Below are 18005 nucleotides of genomic sequence, written 5' to 3' on the forward strand. Positions count from 1 at the left end.
TGCACCTAAATATAAAATAGATTAGTTTTGACATACCTCAAAAGGCAGACCTGTCTTGATTTCTGGTCTCTTGCATACCTATCATGACAGCATTACCCTATAGGTGAGAAAGTTAGGAGATACCCTATATAGCAGAACAGCAGGGAACAGGTGTCGCGCACAGCTGCTACTAGTGTTTGGTGGAGAGACGACTAAGAGGCAGCCTATCACATCACTAACCCTCCATCATGATGCAGCCACGCCTCCTGCCCTGATTCCCGGATTTTAACTTTTGGAAATATGGAAAGAGATATGTGTTCCACGCTATGCTCTGAGCAGCTCCATTATAAATTGTGACTGTAAAAATGGGTATACGGAGCGATTGTTATGTGAATAAAATGCTTAAACACTAAAAAGTTTTGAAATATGGGTTATGTGAGGCAATAGAGAGTTTTAGATAATTACTTGTGAATACAAAAAGATAACAATTCTGATTAATTCATTTTATATTTTAGTTTTAGTGGGCCTTAAAATATTTAAAAATATAATCAACGCTTATTTAAAAATCTGGAAGCTGAATTAAAAGCTAATTGCTATTTATTATACATTCTTCTTACACCTTCAATATCCTGGAAAAAAAAGTGTGTGTGTGCGGGAGGGGGTGGATTGCACACCCTATTACTAAGGATATTGGGGGTCATTCCAAGTTGATTGCATGTAGCAACTTTTTGCTGCTCGTGCGATCAACTAGACGCTGCTTACAGGAGAGTGTATTTAGGCATAGCAGGGCTGCGATCGCTTGTGCAGCACTGCTATGCTAAAAAAGTTTTGTGTAAAACAAGACTAGCCCTGGACATACTTACCCTGTGCGATGGATCAAGTGATGAAGGTCCCGGAATTGACGTCAGACATCCGCCCTCCAAACGCCTGGACACGCCTGCATTCGCTGCTCCACACCTGGAAAACGGTGAGTTGACGCTCCGGAACACCTTCCTCCTGTCAATCTTCTTGCAATCACCACTGCGACCGCTTTCTTCGTATGCGGCGGCGTTGCCCAGCGATGGCCATCGCAGGGCAATGACGCGCCTGCACAATACGGCCACCGTGCATGCGCAGTTCCAACCTGTTCGCACCGCTGCGATGAACTGCAGCATGCGAACGGGTCGGAATGACCCCCATTAAGAGGTGTTGAGGCTTCTAATACTATGCTGGAGGAAAATAAATGCTGATGCATGCTGTTAGCACTAAGGGGGTCATTCTGACCTGATCGCACGCAGCAACTTTTTGCTGCTCGTGCGATCAGGTAGACGCCGCCTATGGAGGAGTGTATTTCTGCATAGCAAGGCTGCGATCGCTTGTGCAGCCCTGCTATGCAAAAAAAGTTTTGTGTAGAACAAGACCAGGGTAAGAGTTACTTACCCTGAGCGATCAATCCAGCGTTGCAAGTCCCGGAATTGACGTCAGACATCCGCCCTCCAAATGCCTCAACATGCCTACGTTTGGATCTCCACGCCCAGAAAACGGTGAGTTGACGCTCAGTTCCACCTTCCTCCTGTCAATCTTCTTGTGGTTGCCGCTGCGACCGCTTTCTTTGTTAGTGACTGTTTATTATACGTAACAATTTTGTATTTGATGTATATTACATTATTCAGAGTGTGGTCGGTACTTTCAAAATAGATGCTTGTATTACATTTATGTCTAAAGTTATGGAAAAATTGACTGGTAATCAAATAATCAATTGTATATTTATGGTACTATGAATGTAACACGTGCAGCACACAAAGCTTTCTTCAGGTAGACTTAAAGAATAGATTAGAAATATAAAAAAATACATATAAATGACATAGTATATCAAAACACTCTAGGTACAAACAAAATAGAGATCCAAGGGGGTCATTCCGACCCGTTCGCACGCTGCTTTTTTCGCAGTCGCGCAAATGGGTCTGAACTGCGCAGGCTCGAGGAAGGCAGTGCGCAGGCGTGTCATTGCCCGGCAACGGCCATAGCCGGGCAGCGACAAGAACAACAAAGGAAGCGGTCGCAGTGGCGATCGCAAGAAGATTGACTGCATGGAGGCGGATCAGGGTGGCAACTGACCGTTTTCTGGGAGTGGCGAGTAAAACGCAGGTGTGTCCAGGCATTTGCAGGGCGGGTGTCTGACGTCAATTCTGGGACCTGACAGGCTGAAGAGATCGCAGTGGATGAGTAAGTACAGAGCTACTCAGAAACTGCAAAAAGTTGCACCGTGCAATCAACTCGGAATGACCTCCCTAAGTTCGTTAAAAGCCTTATGTATTGAATTAGTCAATGCTCAGTGTAAAAAATTAACAAATTGAGGGGGTCATTCTGACCCAATCGTACGCTGCAGTTTTTCGCAGCGTAGCGATCGGGTCAGAACTGCGCCGGCGCCGCAGTGCACCGGCGCATGGCTGCCCGTCGCTGCGCTATGATCGGTCGATGGGCGGAAGGGAGCGAAATGGCGGCATTAGGCTGCCGTTTCGTGGGCGCGGTCCGGCCAATGCAGGCGTGGTCGGACCGTGCGGGGAGTGGCCCGCAGCGGCTGCGTGACATCACACGCAGCCACTGCTGGCCAGGTAGCGATGAGTAGCTCCCACCCAGCACGCTAAAGCTGCTCTGGTCGGGAGCTACTCTTGAAGTGCACAGGCATCGCCGCTGTGCGATGCCTTTGCACTTCTGTGGGGGGGGGGGGGGGGGCGGCGGCACTGACATGCGGGGCGGACTAGCCCTGTGCTGGACGTCCCCCCGCATGTCTGAGTACATGATCATAGCTGTGCTAAATTTAGCACAGCTACAATCAACTCGGAATGACCCCCTGAGTGTATTAAATAAGAGGGAATCTTTTTGGATTGTAACTTTCAAATATTTTCAGAAACCAGCACTGAATGTTGAATCTCTCTGTAGTGTTTTCTAGATTTCAGGTCTTTTATGAATATTTTTAACACTTATTATTTTGTATGCGTTTTGCTAATATTTTTTTTGTTGGGGGGGGGGCACTTATTGGGGGTCATTCCGAGTTGTTCGCTCGCAAGCTGCTTTTAGCAGCTTTGCACACGCTAAGCCGCCGCCTACTGGGAGTGAATCTTAGCTTCTTTAAATTGCGAACTGTGCAGTTTCTGAGTAACTCGAGACTTACTCGGCATCTGCGATCAGTTCAGTCAGTGCTTGTCGTTCCTGGTTTGACGTCACAAACACACCCAGCGTTCGCCCAGACACTCCTCCGTTTCTCCAGCCACTCCCGCGTTTTTCCCAGAAACGGTAGCGTTTTTTCACACACACCCATAAAACGGCCAGTTTCCGCCCAGAAACACCCACTTCCTGTCAATCACATTATGATCACCAGAACGAAGAAAAAACCGTGAGTAAAATTCCTAACTGCATATCAAATTTACTTGGTGCAGTCGCACTGCGGACATTGCGCATGCGCACTAAGCGGAAAATCGCTGCGATGCGAAGAAATTTACAGAGCGAACAACTCGGAATGACCCCCATTATGCAGAAGTCATACTTTTTTGTGGTGGTTAAAAGATAATGAGGTTTCTTAAAGGCTAGGAACAATTAGTATATATGTGGATATAGGGCCTAATTCAGACCTGATCGCAAAAGCAAAATCTTTCTCTAATGGGCAAAACCATGTGCACTGCAGGTGGGGCAGATGTAACATGTGCAGAGAGAGTTAGATTTGGGTGGGTTATATTATTTCTGTGCACGGTAAATACTGGCTGCTTTATTTTTACACTGTATTTTAGATTTCAGTTTGAGCGCACTCCACCCAAATCTAACTCTCTCTGCACATGTTATATCTGCCCCACCTGCAGTGCACATAGGGAGTTATTCCGACCTGATTGCACGCTGCCGTTTCTCACAGCGCAGCGATCAGGTCACTACTGCGCATGCGTATGCATCGCAATGCGCAGGTGTGTCGTACGGGTACAAAGCGGAACGTTACTGTGCGATGGATTTAACGAAGAATCTGTTCGCACAGCCGATCGCAATGAGATTGACAGGAAGAAGGCATTTATGGGTGGCAAATTACCATTTTCTGGGAGTGTTTGGAAAATCGCAGGAGTGTCCAGGCGTTTGCAGGGCGGGTGTCTGCCGTCAATTCCGGGACCGAACAGGCTGAAGTGATCGCAGCGGCTGAGTAAGTTCTGAGCTACTTAGAAATTGCACAAACTATTTTTGTCCCGCTCGGCTGCACATGCGATCGCACCCTTGCACAGCAAATATACACTCCCCAGTGGGCGGCGACTATGCGTTCGCATGGCTGCAAAAAGTAGCTAGCGAGCGATCAACTCGGAATGACCCCCATGGTTTTTCCCATTCGAGAAAATTTTACTGTTGCGATCAGATTTGAATTATACCCTTAGATATGTAGCGGTGATCTCGCATGAATAGCTAGTAATCACAAGTGGTAATTTCATCCAATTGTTTCTTATTTTACTATGTTCTAATAATTTTATGTTGTGACTCTGGTACATGGTCATGATGACTTAGCAACATCGTTTGTCCCAGTGAAGCTGTCTCTAAATGAAGCCTTATAACACCCTATGTACAGCATACCCCTCCTGTCAGGCTTGGACTGGCCCACAGGGGTACAGGGGAAACCACCGGTGGGCCCCACTGCCTGGGGGCCCACCTCCTGCTCTAAGGGGGGGTACACACGGAGAGATCCGTGCTTAAAATCTAAGCAATCTTGCTAGATTGCTTAGATTTTAAGCACGAATCTGCCGTGTGTATGCCCTCCAGCGATAGCGATGCGCGGCCCCGCGCATCGCTATCGCCGATGCTAGATTGAGCTGCATGCAGGCTCAATCTAGCGGGTCGCTCACTTCACCGTTGTGTGAAGTGAGCGGCCCCCCGTCGGCTTTCCCCCTCGCTCAGCACATCGCGCTGTGCTGAGCGGGGTGAGAGATGTGTGCTGAGCGGTCTGTGTTAAGATCGCTCAGCACACATCTCTCCCGTGAGTACCCCCCTTAAGGATCATGTTCTAGACTGTGCACTTGAATTAGACATTATACATATGTTACCTTATACTGGACTATGGTGTATTTTCTACAATGCATTGCTGTTATTAATCTGTTATTAATCTGGTACGTTATCATGCATGCAGCAGCTGAATGTACTGTATATATATATATTTATGAAGGGGCCCAGACGTTGCACTCTCTAATAGTTAGTCAAACCAATGAGGTGTCAGGCCACACCCCCTCTGCAGACTGTCCACACCCCTAACACAGGCCCCTACCACTGCATTCCACCGGGGGGCCCTACATACCCCAGTCCGACACTGCCTCCTGTGATGTTATACAGAACTGGAAGTCTAATCTAATAAAGGGTGATTACTGTTTCAGCACCAAACTGTCTGATACCATATTAATGCTGACATCATTTGCTGTAGGCACCACTGAAATGACACCATTTCCATTACTAAACTGAATTTACAGAACATAGGAAAGAAGCAATTATCTGGATTTTACAAAGTGACTTTTAACTTCATATAACGTGTTTTAATATGGTGACAGGTGATCATTATAGAAATGTTTTTCTTGAAATGTGATCTGATTCCCTGACTCTTAATTCTAATGGCCTGATTAGGGAGAAATGAGAGAGCCTCGTGCTGTATGCAGCCGATCTAACTGACCATTAGTGAGTTTGTTAAAGGGAAGAAATGTTGGGAACTACTATTCATCAGTTTTGTTATCGCAACATGACTTCAGGCTGCAAGGAAAGGCAGCATTTGCTGCAGTCAGGGGAATGAGTTGGGTGATATGAGAGACAGTACGTAGCAATGCTAATTATGCACGTTGTCAGTATTTTTAATTGAAAGCTATTGATTTGTTTTTTATGTAGAAAATAGAACAAAAAGCCTTTTGGTGTAATACTGTTTATAATATCAAATCCATTTGGGAACAGTATTGTGTCGCTAAGAGAAGGGGTCTCGGAAGGGGATCTGGTTTACTAAATATATTAGACACAAAATAGCTAAGTATCTGTTACTGGGGAGGGCTCTAAAATCTTTCAAACGTAACATTCCTGCAGTGTGACAACTTACAACACTGGGGGCGAGGGGCATCCATCCATCCTCTCAAGAAGCCATCATTTTACTCTTTTGAACATGCAGAGTACAGGCCAGAATGCTCAGAAGATGAAAGAACTGACTTCAGCTCAAAAGGCAATAGTTGTAACTTTTGGAAGATGGATGGGTATTGCAGACGGGATCAGTACGTAATCCCGCTGGACGGGATCCCGGCGGTCGAAATCCCGACCACACAATCCCGACAGGGGTGGCGAGCGGAACGCAGCCCCTTGCGGGCTCGCTTCGCTTGCCACGCTGCGGGCACGGTGCCTCGCTACGCTCGGCACACTATTATATTCTCCCTCAATGGGTGTCGTGGACACCCACGGAGGGAGAATATGTCGGGATTGTGGCGGTCGGGATTGTGGCGGTCGGGATTCCGGCGTCGGTATTTCGACCGCCGGGATCCCGTCCAGCGGGATGTTGGCCGCATCCCTTGCAGACCCCTGCATTGGTGGTAATCTTGCCACTAGCATCAACGGGAGGGACAACAGCCTCACAGGTCACCACTTGGGGGGCATAACATATGGCATACCTCACAACTTTCTAAAGTTGGGAGGCGGGACACAGACGGTGTACGCCCATAATTAGGGGGTGTGGCCTCACAGCTAGGAGGCATGGCCTGCGATCAAGGGGCAGGCGCGCCCCTTCGACTTACATAGAAACATAGAATTTGACGGCAGATAAGAACCACTTGGCCCATCTAGTCTGCCCCTTTTTTATTTTATCCTTTAGGCAATATCAACCCTTTTTTAACCTTAATTCTTTGTAAGGATATTCATATGCCTGTCCCAATCATGTTTAAATTGCCCTACAGTCTTAGCCTCTACCACCTCTGATGGAAGGCTATTCCACTTATCCACTACCCTTTCTGTGAAGTAATTTTTCCTTAAATTTCCCCTGAACCTCCCCCCCTCCAGTCTCAATGTATGCCCTCGAGTTCTAATACTTCTTTTCCTTTGAAGAATGTTTCCCTCCTGAACTTTGTTAAGACCCTTGTTATATTTGAAAGTTTCTATCATGTCCCCCCTTTCCCTTCTTTCCTCCAAACTATACATGTTAAGATCTTTTAGCCTTTCCGGGTAAGTTTTGTGATGTAGGCCATGCACCATTTTAGTTGCCCTTCTTTGTACACTCTCTAATGTATTTATATCCTTCTGGAGATAGGGTCTCCAGAACTGGACACAGTATTCCAGATGGGGCCGTACCAATGACCTATACAGTGGCACTTTTCTTTTTTCCTGCTACTGATTCCTCTCCCTATGCCTTCAAGTCACTTGACTCCTAAATCTCTTTCCTCCTCAGTAGTTTCCATTATAGTACCCTTGATACTATATTTAGCCTTTGAGTTTTTGAGACCCAAGTGCATTATTTTACATTTTTTAGCATTAAACTGTAGTTGCCACGTTCTTGACCATTTCTCAAGCCTACCTAGGTCATTAATCATTTGTTTTACCCCTCCCAGTGTGTCTACCCTGTTGCATATCTTTGTATCATCTGCAAAAATGCATATCTTCCCTTCAATACCATCTGCAATGTCACCAACAAAGATATTAAAAAGAACTGGACCAAGTACAGATTCCTGGGGTACTCCACTGGTAACATTTCCCTCCATAGATTGCACTCCATTAACTACGACTGTCTGTTTCCTATCCTGCAACCAGGTTTAACTGATTTATAATCCACCCCCAGGCTTTCAAGTTTATTTAGCAGTCTGCGATGTGGGACAGTGTCAAATGCCTTACTAAAGTCTAGATATGCTACATCTACAGCTCCCCCTTGATCTATTATTTTCGTCACAGAGTCAAAAAAGTCAATAAGATTTGTTTGGCATGATCTCCCACCAGTAAATCCATGCTGTTTTGGATCCTGTAAGTTGTTTGATTTAAGATATTCCACTACTCTTTCTTTTAATAGTTTTTCCATTACTTTCACTACTACTGATGTAAGGCTTACTGGTCTGTAGTTACTTGCTTCTTCCTTGCTTCCACTTTTGTGCAGTGGAACTACATTTGCTCTTTTCCAGTCCTCTGGAATAGCACCTGTATTTAGTGACTGGTTAAATAATTCTGTCAAAGGTGTAACCAGCACATCTTTTAGCTCTTTGAGTATCCTTGGGTGTATCCCATCTGGTCCCATTGATTTATCCACTTTTAGTTTTGAAAGTTCTGTTAGGACCTTCTCCTATGTAAATGTATTTTCATCTACCTTATTTTTATGAATGTCCTTGCAACTTAACTGTGGCCCCATCCCTTCTTCTGTAGTAAATACTGAGCAAAAATAATTATTTAGGTGATCTGCTATTGCCTTGTCTCCCTCCACCAAATGCTAACTCTCTGTCTTAAGTCTTATTATTCCTCCATTTGATTTTCTCCTTTCACTTATATACTTAAAAAAAGTTTTGCCCCCTTTATCTACTGACTGGGCCATTTTCTCCTCAGCTTCTGCCTTTGCACGTCTGATCACTTTCTTAGCATTATTCCGTCTGTCCAGATACACCTCTTTGTCGTTATTATTTTAAGTCTGTTTGTATTTCCTAAAAGCCATCTTTTTTGCTTTCACACTAGTTGATACTTCTTTTGTGAACCTCACTGGCTTCCTTTTCCTGGTGCTTTTCCTAACCATTTTGATACAAAGGTCTGTTGCACTTAGTATTGCACTTTTTAGTTTTTCCACCTCTCCTGCACTCCTTCCAAGCTCCTCCAGTCTGCTAATGAATCACTTAAACATCTCCCCATTTTTGCAAAGTCAGCATTTCTAAAATCCAACACCTTTGTTTTTGTGTGACAGGAGTTGGATCCTGTCTTTATACTAAACCATACTGCTTGATGATCACTGGATCCCAGGTGCTCACCCACATATATATCAGATATCCTATCACCATTTGTAAGAATCAAATCTAATATTGAGTCTTTGCGAGTGGGCTCCCTCACCAATTGCTTGAGAGATGCTCCCTGTATGGAATGTAGAAATTTGCTACTTATAGCTGAACTTGCAAAAGACCCCTCACAATTTACATCAGGTAAATTAAAGTCTCCCATGATTATAACTTCTCCCTTTAAAACCATTTTAGAGATGTCCGACAATAGGTTCCTGTCCAAATCCTGCCCCTGGCCTGGTGGTCTATAGATCACCCCAATGCGAATAATGTCCTTCTTCCCGGTTTCTATGGTGACGCAAAGGGCCTCAGTTTTGTCTTCAATATTTTGTATTAAAGTAGCATTTATGCTTTTTTTCACATACATTGCTACCCCTCCTCCTATTCTTCCTATTCTATCCTTCCTAAATAAATTGTATCCTGGTATAGCTATGTCCCAGTCATGATTCTCATTGCACCAAGACTCTGTAATTGCCACAAAATCCAGGTTATCCCTTGTCATTATCGTAATTAGCTCTGGAATTTTGTCTCCTAAGCTCCTAGCATTTGCAGACATAGCTTTAAGAATTTTGTCTGTGCATGTGTTATTAGTAGCCATGTCCAGAGCGTACAAAATAAATGACAAGTTTAAAGTTGACCTCTGTTTTAGCCACTTTGAGGGCTTGACCAGCGCTTTGTGAGCTGCTAGCCATGCCCCTGTCGCTTTCTACCTGGTTAATAGACGCTGTGCGCATGCGCACAGCATCTATTCACTGCTGCTGTGCTAAGCTGAGCAGCAGGTGAGAGAGGTCTCCCAACAGCCCCCCTACTGCGGGACACTGCAACCCATGGGTAGGACAGCGGGACAGTTCCAGAAACACGTGAGTGTTCCGCCAAAACCGACACAGTTGGGAGGTATGTTATAGAATGGAATGTCCATCCCCATAAAGTTTTAAAAAACGGGTGTTATGAAATCTTAGGCTACATCCCACTCTAAAACAGTAGTGTTTGTGCCTGCGTATATCAGTTAAATGGAATACATATGTATAACCGTTAGTCGGAATCCCCACAGTGAGTCCCCATGCGGGTTCGCTGCGCTCACCATGCTTCAGGCCCAGTGGCTTGCTTCGTTCGCCACAGATTACATTCCCTCTCGGTTGGTGGCATGGATTTACCAACCGAATGGGAATAATCCGCGGTGGTCAGGATTCCGTCTGTCGGTATTTAACCCTCCGTTGGGATTCTGGCGTTGGTCTCCTGAACGCCGGAATCCCGGCAGCCGGTATATTAACTGCATCCCAGTTGAATAACTGTGTACACTTTATGGTAGTATACAGATGTGGTTAGACAGTGAAGTAGGAGTAAATGTGAAAGCCACATTACCCTATTTGTACACAATATAAAACTGTAATGAAGTGTCACATGCACAAGAGAGAATAGTACTTCAACTTATTATTAAGTGTCACAATCCTCTGTTCCATTTAAAATATAATACAAATACCATCATATCCATAAACAATAAAAAAAGTTCATGTTTATTCCTGCAGTAGTCCAAACAGAAATTACAAATGAATAACAGAACTATACAATGTGGTATAAGGAAGCTGAACTCCTCATGAAACTAAAGGTTATACAGTATTTGCTAAAGTGCGGGTTTATAGAAGTGAAGATGTTGCCCATAGCAACCAAACAGATTGTAGCTATTATCTACTAGGAGGTGCTAGATAAATGAAAAGTAGAATCTGATTTCCACTTTTGTAATTCCAGACTTTAGTAAATATGCTCTCTGCTGGAGAGGTCAGTACTAGATCAGCCAATCAGAAGCAGCTAGATGCATTGCTAAATAAAGCCAACATTGGCCCTCATTCCGAGTTGTTCGCTCGGTATTTTTCATCGCATCGCAGTGAAAATCCGCTTAGTACGCATGCGCAATGTTCGCACTGCGACTGCGCCAAGTAACTTTACAATGAAGAAAGTATTTTTACTCACGGCTTTTTCTTCGCTCCGGCGATCGTAATGTGATTGACAGGAAATGGGTGTTACTGGGCGGAAACACGGCGTTTCAGGGGCGTGTGGCTGAAAACGCTACCGTTTCCGGAAAAAACGCAGGAGTGGCCGGAGAAACGGTGGGAGTGCCTGGGCGAACGCTGGGTGTGTTTGTGACGTCAACCAGGAACGACAAGCACTGAAATGATCGCACAGGCAGAGTAAGTCTGGAGCTACTCAGAAACTGCTAAGTAGTTAGTAATCGCAATATTGCGAATACATCGGTCGCAATTTTAAGAAGCTAAGATTCACTCCCAGTAGGCGGCGGCTTAGCGTGTGTAACTCTGCTAAATTCGCCTTGCGACCGATCAACTCGGAATGAGGGCCATTGTGCAAAGTTTTTACGTTTAAACTGATCACATTTATGTAAGGTTATTTCATTTTGAAATGAATACATGCTAAAATTCTGTTTTTTTTAAATTGTTTTTTTAATATCAATTTTATAGAATTATTGACTGACTTTTGCATAATAAATACTGACATAAAAAAGAATGACCTTTGTGGACCGTTTCAGTTATTGTCTGTCCAACCATTTTAAGAGGCCACCCATGGTACTGTACTTTTCGATCTAAGGCTGGGATCAGTCGTCAGTGTCCAGAGACCCCTTGGGGTAAATTTACTAAGATGGGAGTTCTATTTAAGATGGGATGTTTCCAATAGCAACCAATCAGAATCCAGGTATTTTCTTATAGAAGGTGCTAGATAAATGAGAAGTAGAATTTGATTGGTTGCTATGGACAACATCCCATCTTAAATAGAACTCCCATCTTAGTAAATTTACCCCCCTAGAGTTTCAAAGGCTATAATGATTAACCTATCCCCTTGATATTAATTTCTAAATTAGATTGCCATATTCACAATCTGTTTGACCCCCTGTATCTTCATTTATTCATAAGCAGAAATTATATATCTATTGTAGTGTTACTTTGATTAACATGAAAGCAAAAACTGCTCATTTGTGTGGTCATGATCACATTATTACAGAGTGTTATTCTTGCTATGCCTTACTTTGGTCACCTGAAATTCGGTGATTGCTAGGCTGGGAAGGTGCGATCGAAAGATGTTAAACTGAAATGTCATATATTCTTCTTCCTTCAGGTCCTGTCCTATCATGCAACATGTTCAAAAGCTGAAGTTGATAAATTTAAGGTAAGGTTTTGTAAATCATCTACATTTATTTTTATCACTGTCATTAAGGCATTATTACAGAGTTTTAGAGACACGCCCACAAGTCAAGGCGGTTCCGTGTGCTTGCATTGTCGCTGCGCAGTACTCACCCCAACATGAACAATTGCAGGGAGAGACAGATCTCGCCAAGTTTCATCTAGCTTGGAATAGGACGAACATACGCAAAGATACGGAAATTTCCTTTGCGCATGCGCCGTATGCAAAAATTCGCCATTTGTGTCTTTGTTCAGAGATCCGCCTGACTCAGAATCAGCCCCTAAGTCTGCACTACTATCTGGTTCAAGTACAGTAACGGATCGGTTTAGGCAAAGACTGTTTTAGTATTAGTGTATGTATTACAGTGGTTATGCACTCACAGGGAGGCATTCAATTTGCCGGTTGTCACGAAACCCGGTGAAATACCAGCGGTCGGAATCCCGACACCCGGCCGAAATCCCCACTCGGGTGGTTGTCCACGCCACCGCCCTAGGGGGAATATAACCCTGTGGCAACCGAAGGTCACCACTGGGACCGAAGCGGGGTGAGCACAGCAAGCCCAAAAGGGGACACGCTGCGCTCGCCGCCGGTATTCTGGCTGTCGGTCTCCTGACCGCCGGGATCCCGACAGCCGGCATATCATACTGATCCCCACTTAAAGCTATTGTACTTGATCTGTCCAGTCATTTACACATTTCTATCTGTGTCACACTCTTCAATTAACATACACAGGAGCTGATTTACAGTATTAATGAGTTTTATCATGCGCAATGAGTTTTAAAACTCGTTGCGCATGATAAATGGTGCTCCAGGTATCAGGCCCCAACTGTCATTTTTCAAACACATGACAGTTGGGAGCTGATTGGCTGGAGCACCATTTATCATACGCAACGAGTTTTAAAATTCATTGTGTAGGATAAAACTTGTTGATAAATCAGCTCCTCCAGCCAACCCTGACATCATTATATCCAGCCCCATGTGTCTGATACTATGGGGCTAATTCAGACCTGATCGCTGCTGTGCACTTTCGCACAGCGGACGATCAGGTCTGAACTGCGTAAGCGTATGCACTGCAATGCGCAGGCGCGACGGTCCGCAGCGACAGGGAGTGCTAGGCAGCGATGGGATGTTGCAAAAAATCTGATCGCACCAGCAATCGCAAGATGATTAACAGGAAGAGGGCGTTTGTGGGTGGCAACTGACCGTTTCTAGGGAGAGTCCGGAAAAATGCAGGAGGGACCCGGCGCTTTGTGGGAGGATTCGTGACGTCTTTCCCCCTCCCCCTGTAGGCGGCGACTACCTGATCGCAGGGATGTAAAAAACACACCCTATCGATCAGGTCTATGTTCCCAATGTTCCCGATGTTTCTGCTAATGTGCGTGAGTGGAGGATGTGAGACATAAGCTGTGTGCGTCACTGTGCACAAGAAGGCGGCTGGTCCATTTGTATATTTCACAAGTCCTCTGCGAGCGAATTCCAACTGCACATGCAAAATGCGCATACAAATTTGTACATCCCGGAATCAGGCCCTATATGAGAGCATTGATCTAGCGATAACAAATAAAGCAATTTTAAATGAATGGTTTAGAGACCCTTGTCCATTATAATTTGACTGCTGAGGTAGTTGACACACTAGGGACCAAATGTAATAGTTGTAGATTATGGTAAGTGTGAGATTTCAGCAATTTAGCCATGTGATTTAAAGCAGCAATATTATTAAAAGCAAAGCTAACCTGGATTTGCTTAAGAAAAGATTGCACTTTAAAGCTAGTGGCTACATCGTTGAAATCTCTGGCTTTTACATTTGGCCCAGTGTCCAATCTTGTAATTTAACCAGGCCCGCACAGTCCAGGAGGGGTCAGGAAGAGTCCATCTTGCTACATAAATTGCTGCAAATTGGCAAAAATCCTGGCTCACTTTCACAATTTGTAGCACACCAGGGGTCATTCCGAGTTGTTCGCTCGGTAAATTTCATCGCATCGCAGTGACTTTCCGCTTAGTGCGCATGCGCAATGTTCGCACTGCGACTGCGCCAAGTAAATTTGCTATGAAGTTAGGTATTTTACTCACGGCTTTTTCTTCGTTCAGGCGATCGTAATGTGATTGACAGGAAGTGGGTGTTTCTGGGCAGAAACAGGCCGTTTTATGGGCGTGTGGGAAAAAACGCTACCGTTTCTGGGAAAAACGCGGGAGTGGCTGGAGAAGCGAAGGAGTGGCTGGGCGAACGCTGGGTGTGTTTGTGACGTCAAACCAGGAACGACAAGCACTGAAATGATCGCAGATGCCGAGTAAGTCTGGAGCTACTCAGAAACTGCACAGAGATGTCTTTTCGCAGTATTGCGAATCTTTCGTTCGCAATTTTACTATGCTAAGATTCACTCCCAGTAGGCGTAGGCTTAGCGTGTGCAAAGCTGCTAAAAACGGCTTGCGAGCGAACAACTCGGAATGACCCCCACAGTTACAACAAAGGGGCTATTGCTCTGTGCTATTTGTGAATGAGGACCATAGACTGGAAGGTTTCTACATCTCCACCTACTATATAGATGTATTATTGCAGCCCCTGTAACCAATCTTTCTATTACTAGTCTTTCACTGTACTGACCAAGGCCAGTAAATGGTTAGTTGCTATGGTAGTGATTTCCCTCCGTTATTTCTAACCTTTTCTTACCTCATCTACATAAATTGTGTAATATCAGGCATTTAACTCATTCTTGTCATTTTAAAACGTAACTAAGCCACAAAAATGAAACATCTATGGAGGTCATTCGCAGTCTGAAGCCCTTTGGGGCGCCTGCGCACCCCGGGAGGCCCAGTGAGATGCTAGAAGCATCTCAGGGCTGCGATCTCCTCTGCCTGATTGACAGGCAGAGGCGGGAGGGGGCGTGCCAACGGCATTAAAACGCTGTTGGTGGCACGCGGTCTGAACAACGTAGACATGTCTGGAGCATTGCGGAAGTGGGCCGTGGCGGCTGCGTTACGTCACACACATCCGCTACGACCAGGGACGCGGTGGGTAGCTGCCTGCCAGCACGGCTAGGCTGCACAGGCAGGGAGCTACTCACTAGGCGCATAAGCATTGACGCCGTGCGGGGAAGGGGGGGGGTGACAGGACCTGGCATGCGCGGCGGACTAGCAAATTTAGCTCATTAAAAAGGTGAAAAACAATATATGTTATATTTCCTGCTTTTATACTTTTGTACTGAGTTCTCTAGGACAGATGTGTCTTCATAGTCCAAGCCTCAATACGCCATACTGAGCCAGATGTCTTGTGTGACTGAGCCGAGCGGTCTAATATAGGGAAGTGGTGGTATATTTACTAAAGGTCGATTTTGCATGATTTTAATCGATTTCAGATAAATTAAAATCGATCTTAATCTATGCTGGGGTTATACAAAAAATCATCCTTTCATAAATGTGTGGTTTAGCCCTGAAATACCAACATCTCTCCCTCCTTTTCTCTTCTCTCTGGTGCTCGTCCCCACACACTCTTTCTCTCCTGCTCTTCCTCCACATCTCCCTTTTCACTCTCATTTGTCTTATCAGCACTATTTTATTATATACATTATCCCCAGCATTATCTTTTTTCTCTGTAACGGCACACACAGCCCTTATCAATGCGGATATGCGTCTGCACTGGCAGAGGTCTATTTTAAACATGCGGGGCGGACTTGCCCTGTGTTGGGCGTCCCCCCGCATGTCATAGAAATTGATCGTAGCTGTGTGTTTTCTCACACGTCTACAATCAGGTCTGACTTAGGCTGGGGCCACACATAGCGGGCAAGCAGGTCCCGTTCAGCGGGACCCACTTGGCCGCAAGGAGACTGCACATGGGCGCCCACACATGTGCGGCAGTCCTGCCGCCGCCGGATCCAACCATGCTGCAGTTGTGCTGGACGGCAGGACGACTGGATTTCAGAGTGAACACATACATTTAATTTTCCAGTGGCTCTTCCACTCCTCTTACAGCCATGGGCAAAACCATGGATTGGGGAGAAGTATAATCACCAATCACAAGTTGCAATAACAATATTATTATACCGTGCAATTGGTCCTTCCATTAAGACCTGCCCTCTGCCACCATTTGAAAGTGGCGAACTAAATTGATTTGCCGGTTCTGAATCATAGAGCCGGGAGAGCCCCAGCAGAAGCGTTGGCATGTAGCTCTGGCTAAGGGGAGGGGCCTGTCAGCAAAATCTTTTACGCAGGTGGTGAAACAACATAAAATGTTGAGAAGGCAAGTGTTCCTTTCATGTAGGGCTGGTGTATTATTAGGCTGGGGAAGTAAGTGAGGAGTGCTGGGGGTAGGCGACTGTATTCATGTCAATTCTTTTAAAAGCCGTTTTGCAAAGCTGAATTAGCGAGATGCTGCCTGGTGAGAGAAGGAAACGGTGATGTGCAGTAACAAGTAAATATGTTGTTAAAAATATCCTTACACTGCGCGCTGGAAGGATGGCGTGTGATTTTAGTTCATAGTTTTCAGATCTGCCACAGTCTAATGTTGCTCGTTAATGTTTAAGGCTTTCACCTTCACTGCTTGGTCAGATTGGCTGTGTGCCTGCGTGGGTGAATGAAATTCCCAGAGGAAGAGCTCATTAAGCAATGTCAGTCCCCTCTATAGCACAGGAATGAGCAGTGACGTAGCTCTGCTGATAAAAGCATACAATGGGCAGCTGCAGCATAGCTGTGCTGCCAACAGAGGAACTTCTGCAGATAACAGAACCTTATCTCAGACACCAAATGTTGTGGGTATACTGTGTATCAATATGTAGTTATACATATTCATATACAGTGTGTCATATTAACAGGAAACAAAATCCATTATAAATACTTATAATTATTTTATTTATATATTGTTACAGTCATACATTTTTGCCAGGGAATTTTATATGGACATATATAATATCCTGTCATATGCAATTAAATGGAGTTGGAAACTACCTGACTCATTAAGGTTGATTAATTTAGGAGCAAGGTGCAGGCGAAGGAATGACGGTAGTCAGAGGCGGAACTAGACATTTTGGTGCCCTGGACCAGAAAAAGTATTAGCAAACCCCCCCCATATTTTTCAAACAGGGACTTAAGGTAAGCCATGGCTCCCTTGCTATGGGGCCGCTTCCCACGTGTATGATTTTATATATATATTTTTTTTATAGAACACCTGTGATTACAGAACACTCCCAAGATTGTGGATTTGGACACCAATCCTATTATACAATCATTTATGCACTTATTTTGAGAGCGATTAGGTTATTATTACCCACTCAGAGAGTGGAAGGATTACGTTATTACCCACTCAGAAAGTGGAAGGATTATGTTATTAGCCACTGTACTAAGGTGGTGGAACGTCTCTTATTAAAACAGAAAAATATACATTATGTGGGGGCTTTCCCACTTGTGTCCGGGCCACTTTTGGAGATCTGGCAAAGTTTACCACTAGAAATACTACATGACATTTTTTGGAACTGAAAAGGTAGTCTTTCTATCTGTATTCATAGGAAGATATTGGATTAAATAGGACAAATAAATCTATGTATGCATAATTCTTCCCATAGTTACTGTTATGCAGTCAGTACCCCCGGATATTTACCTCGCAACTTAATCAGCTGACTCTCATGTAGTTATAGGGTCCATGGAAAAAAATATTCATTTTACTTTATTTTTTCTCTCTCATTGTTTATACCTTGAATTGCATGAGTGCTTTTTGCTGTATATTATAGCATTCGGTCAGGGGGAATGTATTATTTTATACATACTGTAGACAGCACTCATTACTCTTCCTACACATATTCCAATCAATGGTAATGTCATCATGACATCACTTAGTTTCCCGGTATTAACTCCTCACAGAAAGCATTTGCACTT

General features: G+C 44.6%; 1 protein-coding gene across 4 annotated transcripts in view; it reads left to right on the top strand.

Annotated features, from left to right (window-relative positions):
- PDE11A (phosphodiesterase 11A) overlaps positions 1 to 18005 on the top strand; it is a 1092065-nt gene that overhangs the window by 660048 nt on the left and 414012 nt on the right. For all 4 annotated transcript variants that reach the window (XM_063933388.1, XM_063933389.1, XM_063933390.1 and 1 more), the window contains exon 10: positions 12078 to 12128. In XM_063933388.1, the coding sequence (XP_063789458.1) occupies positions 12078 to 12128 (51 nt within the window). The remainder of the gene's footprint in view (positions 1 to 12077; positions 12129 to 18005) is intronic.

This window comes from Pseudophryne corroboree, chromosome 7 (genome assembly GCF_028390025.1).
Source record: "Pseudophryne corroboree isolate aPseCor3 chromosome 7, aPseCor3.hap2, whole genome shotgun sequence".
NCBI lineage: Eukaryota > Metazoa > Chordata > Amphibia > Anura > Myobatrachidae > Pseudophryne > Pseudophryne corroboree.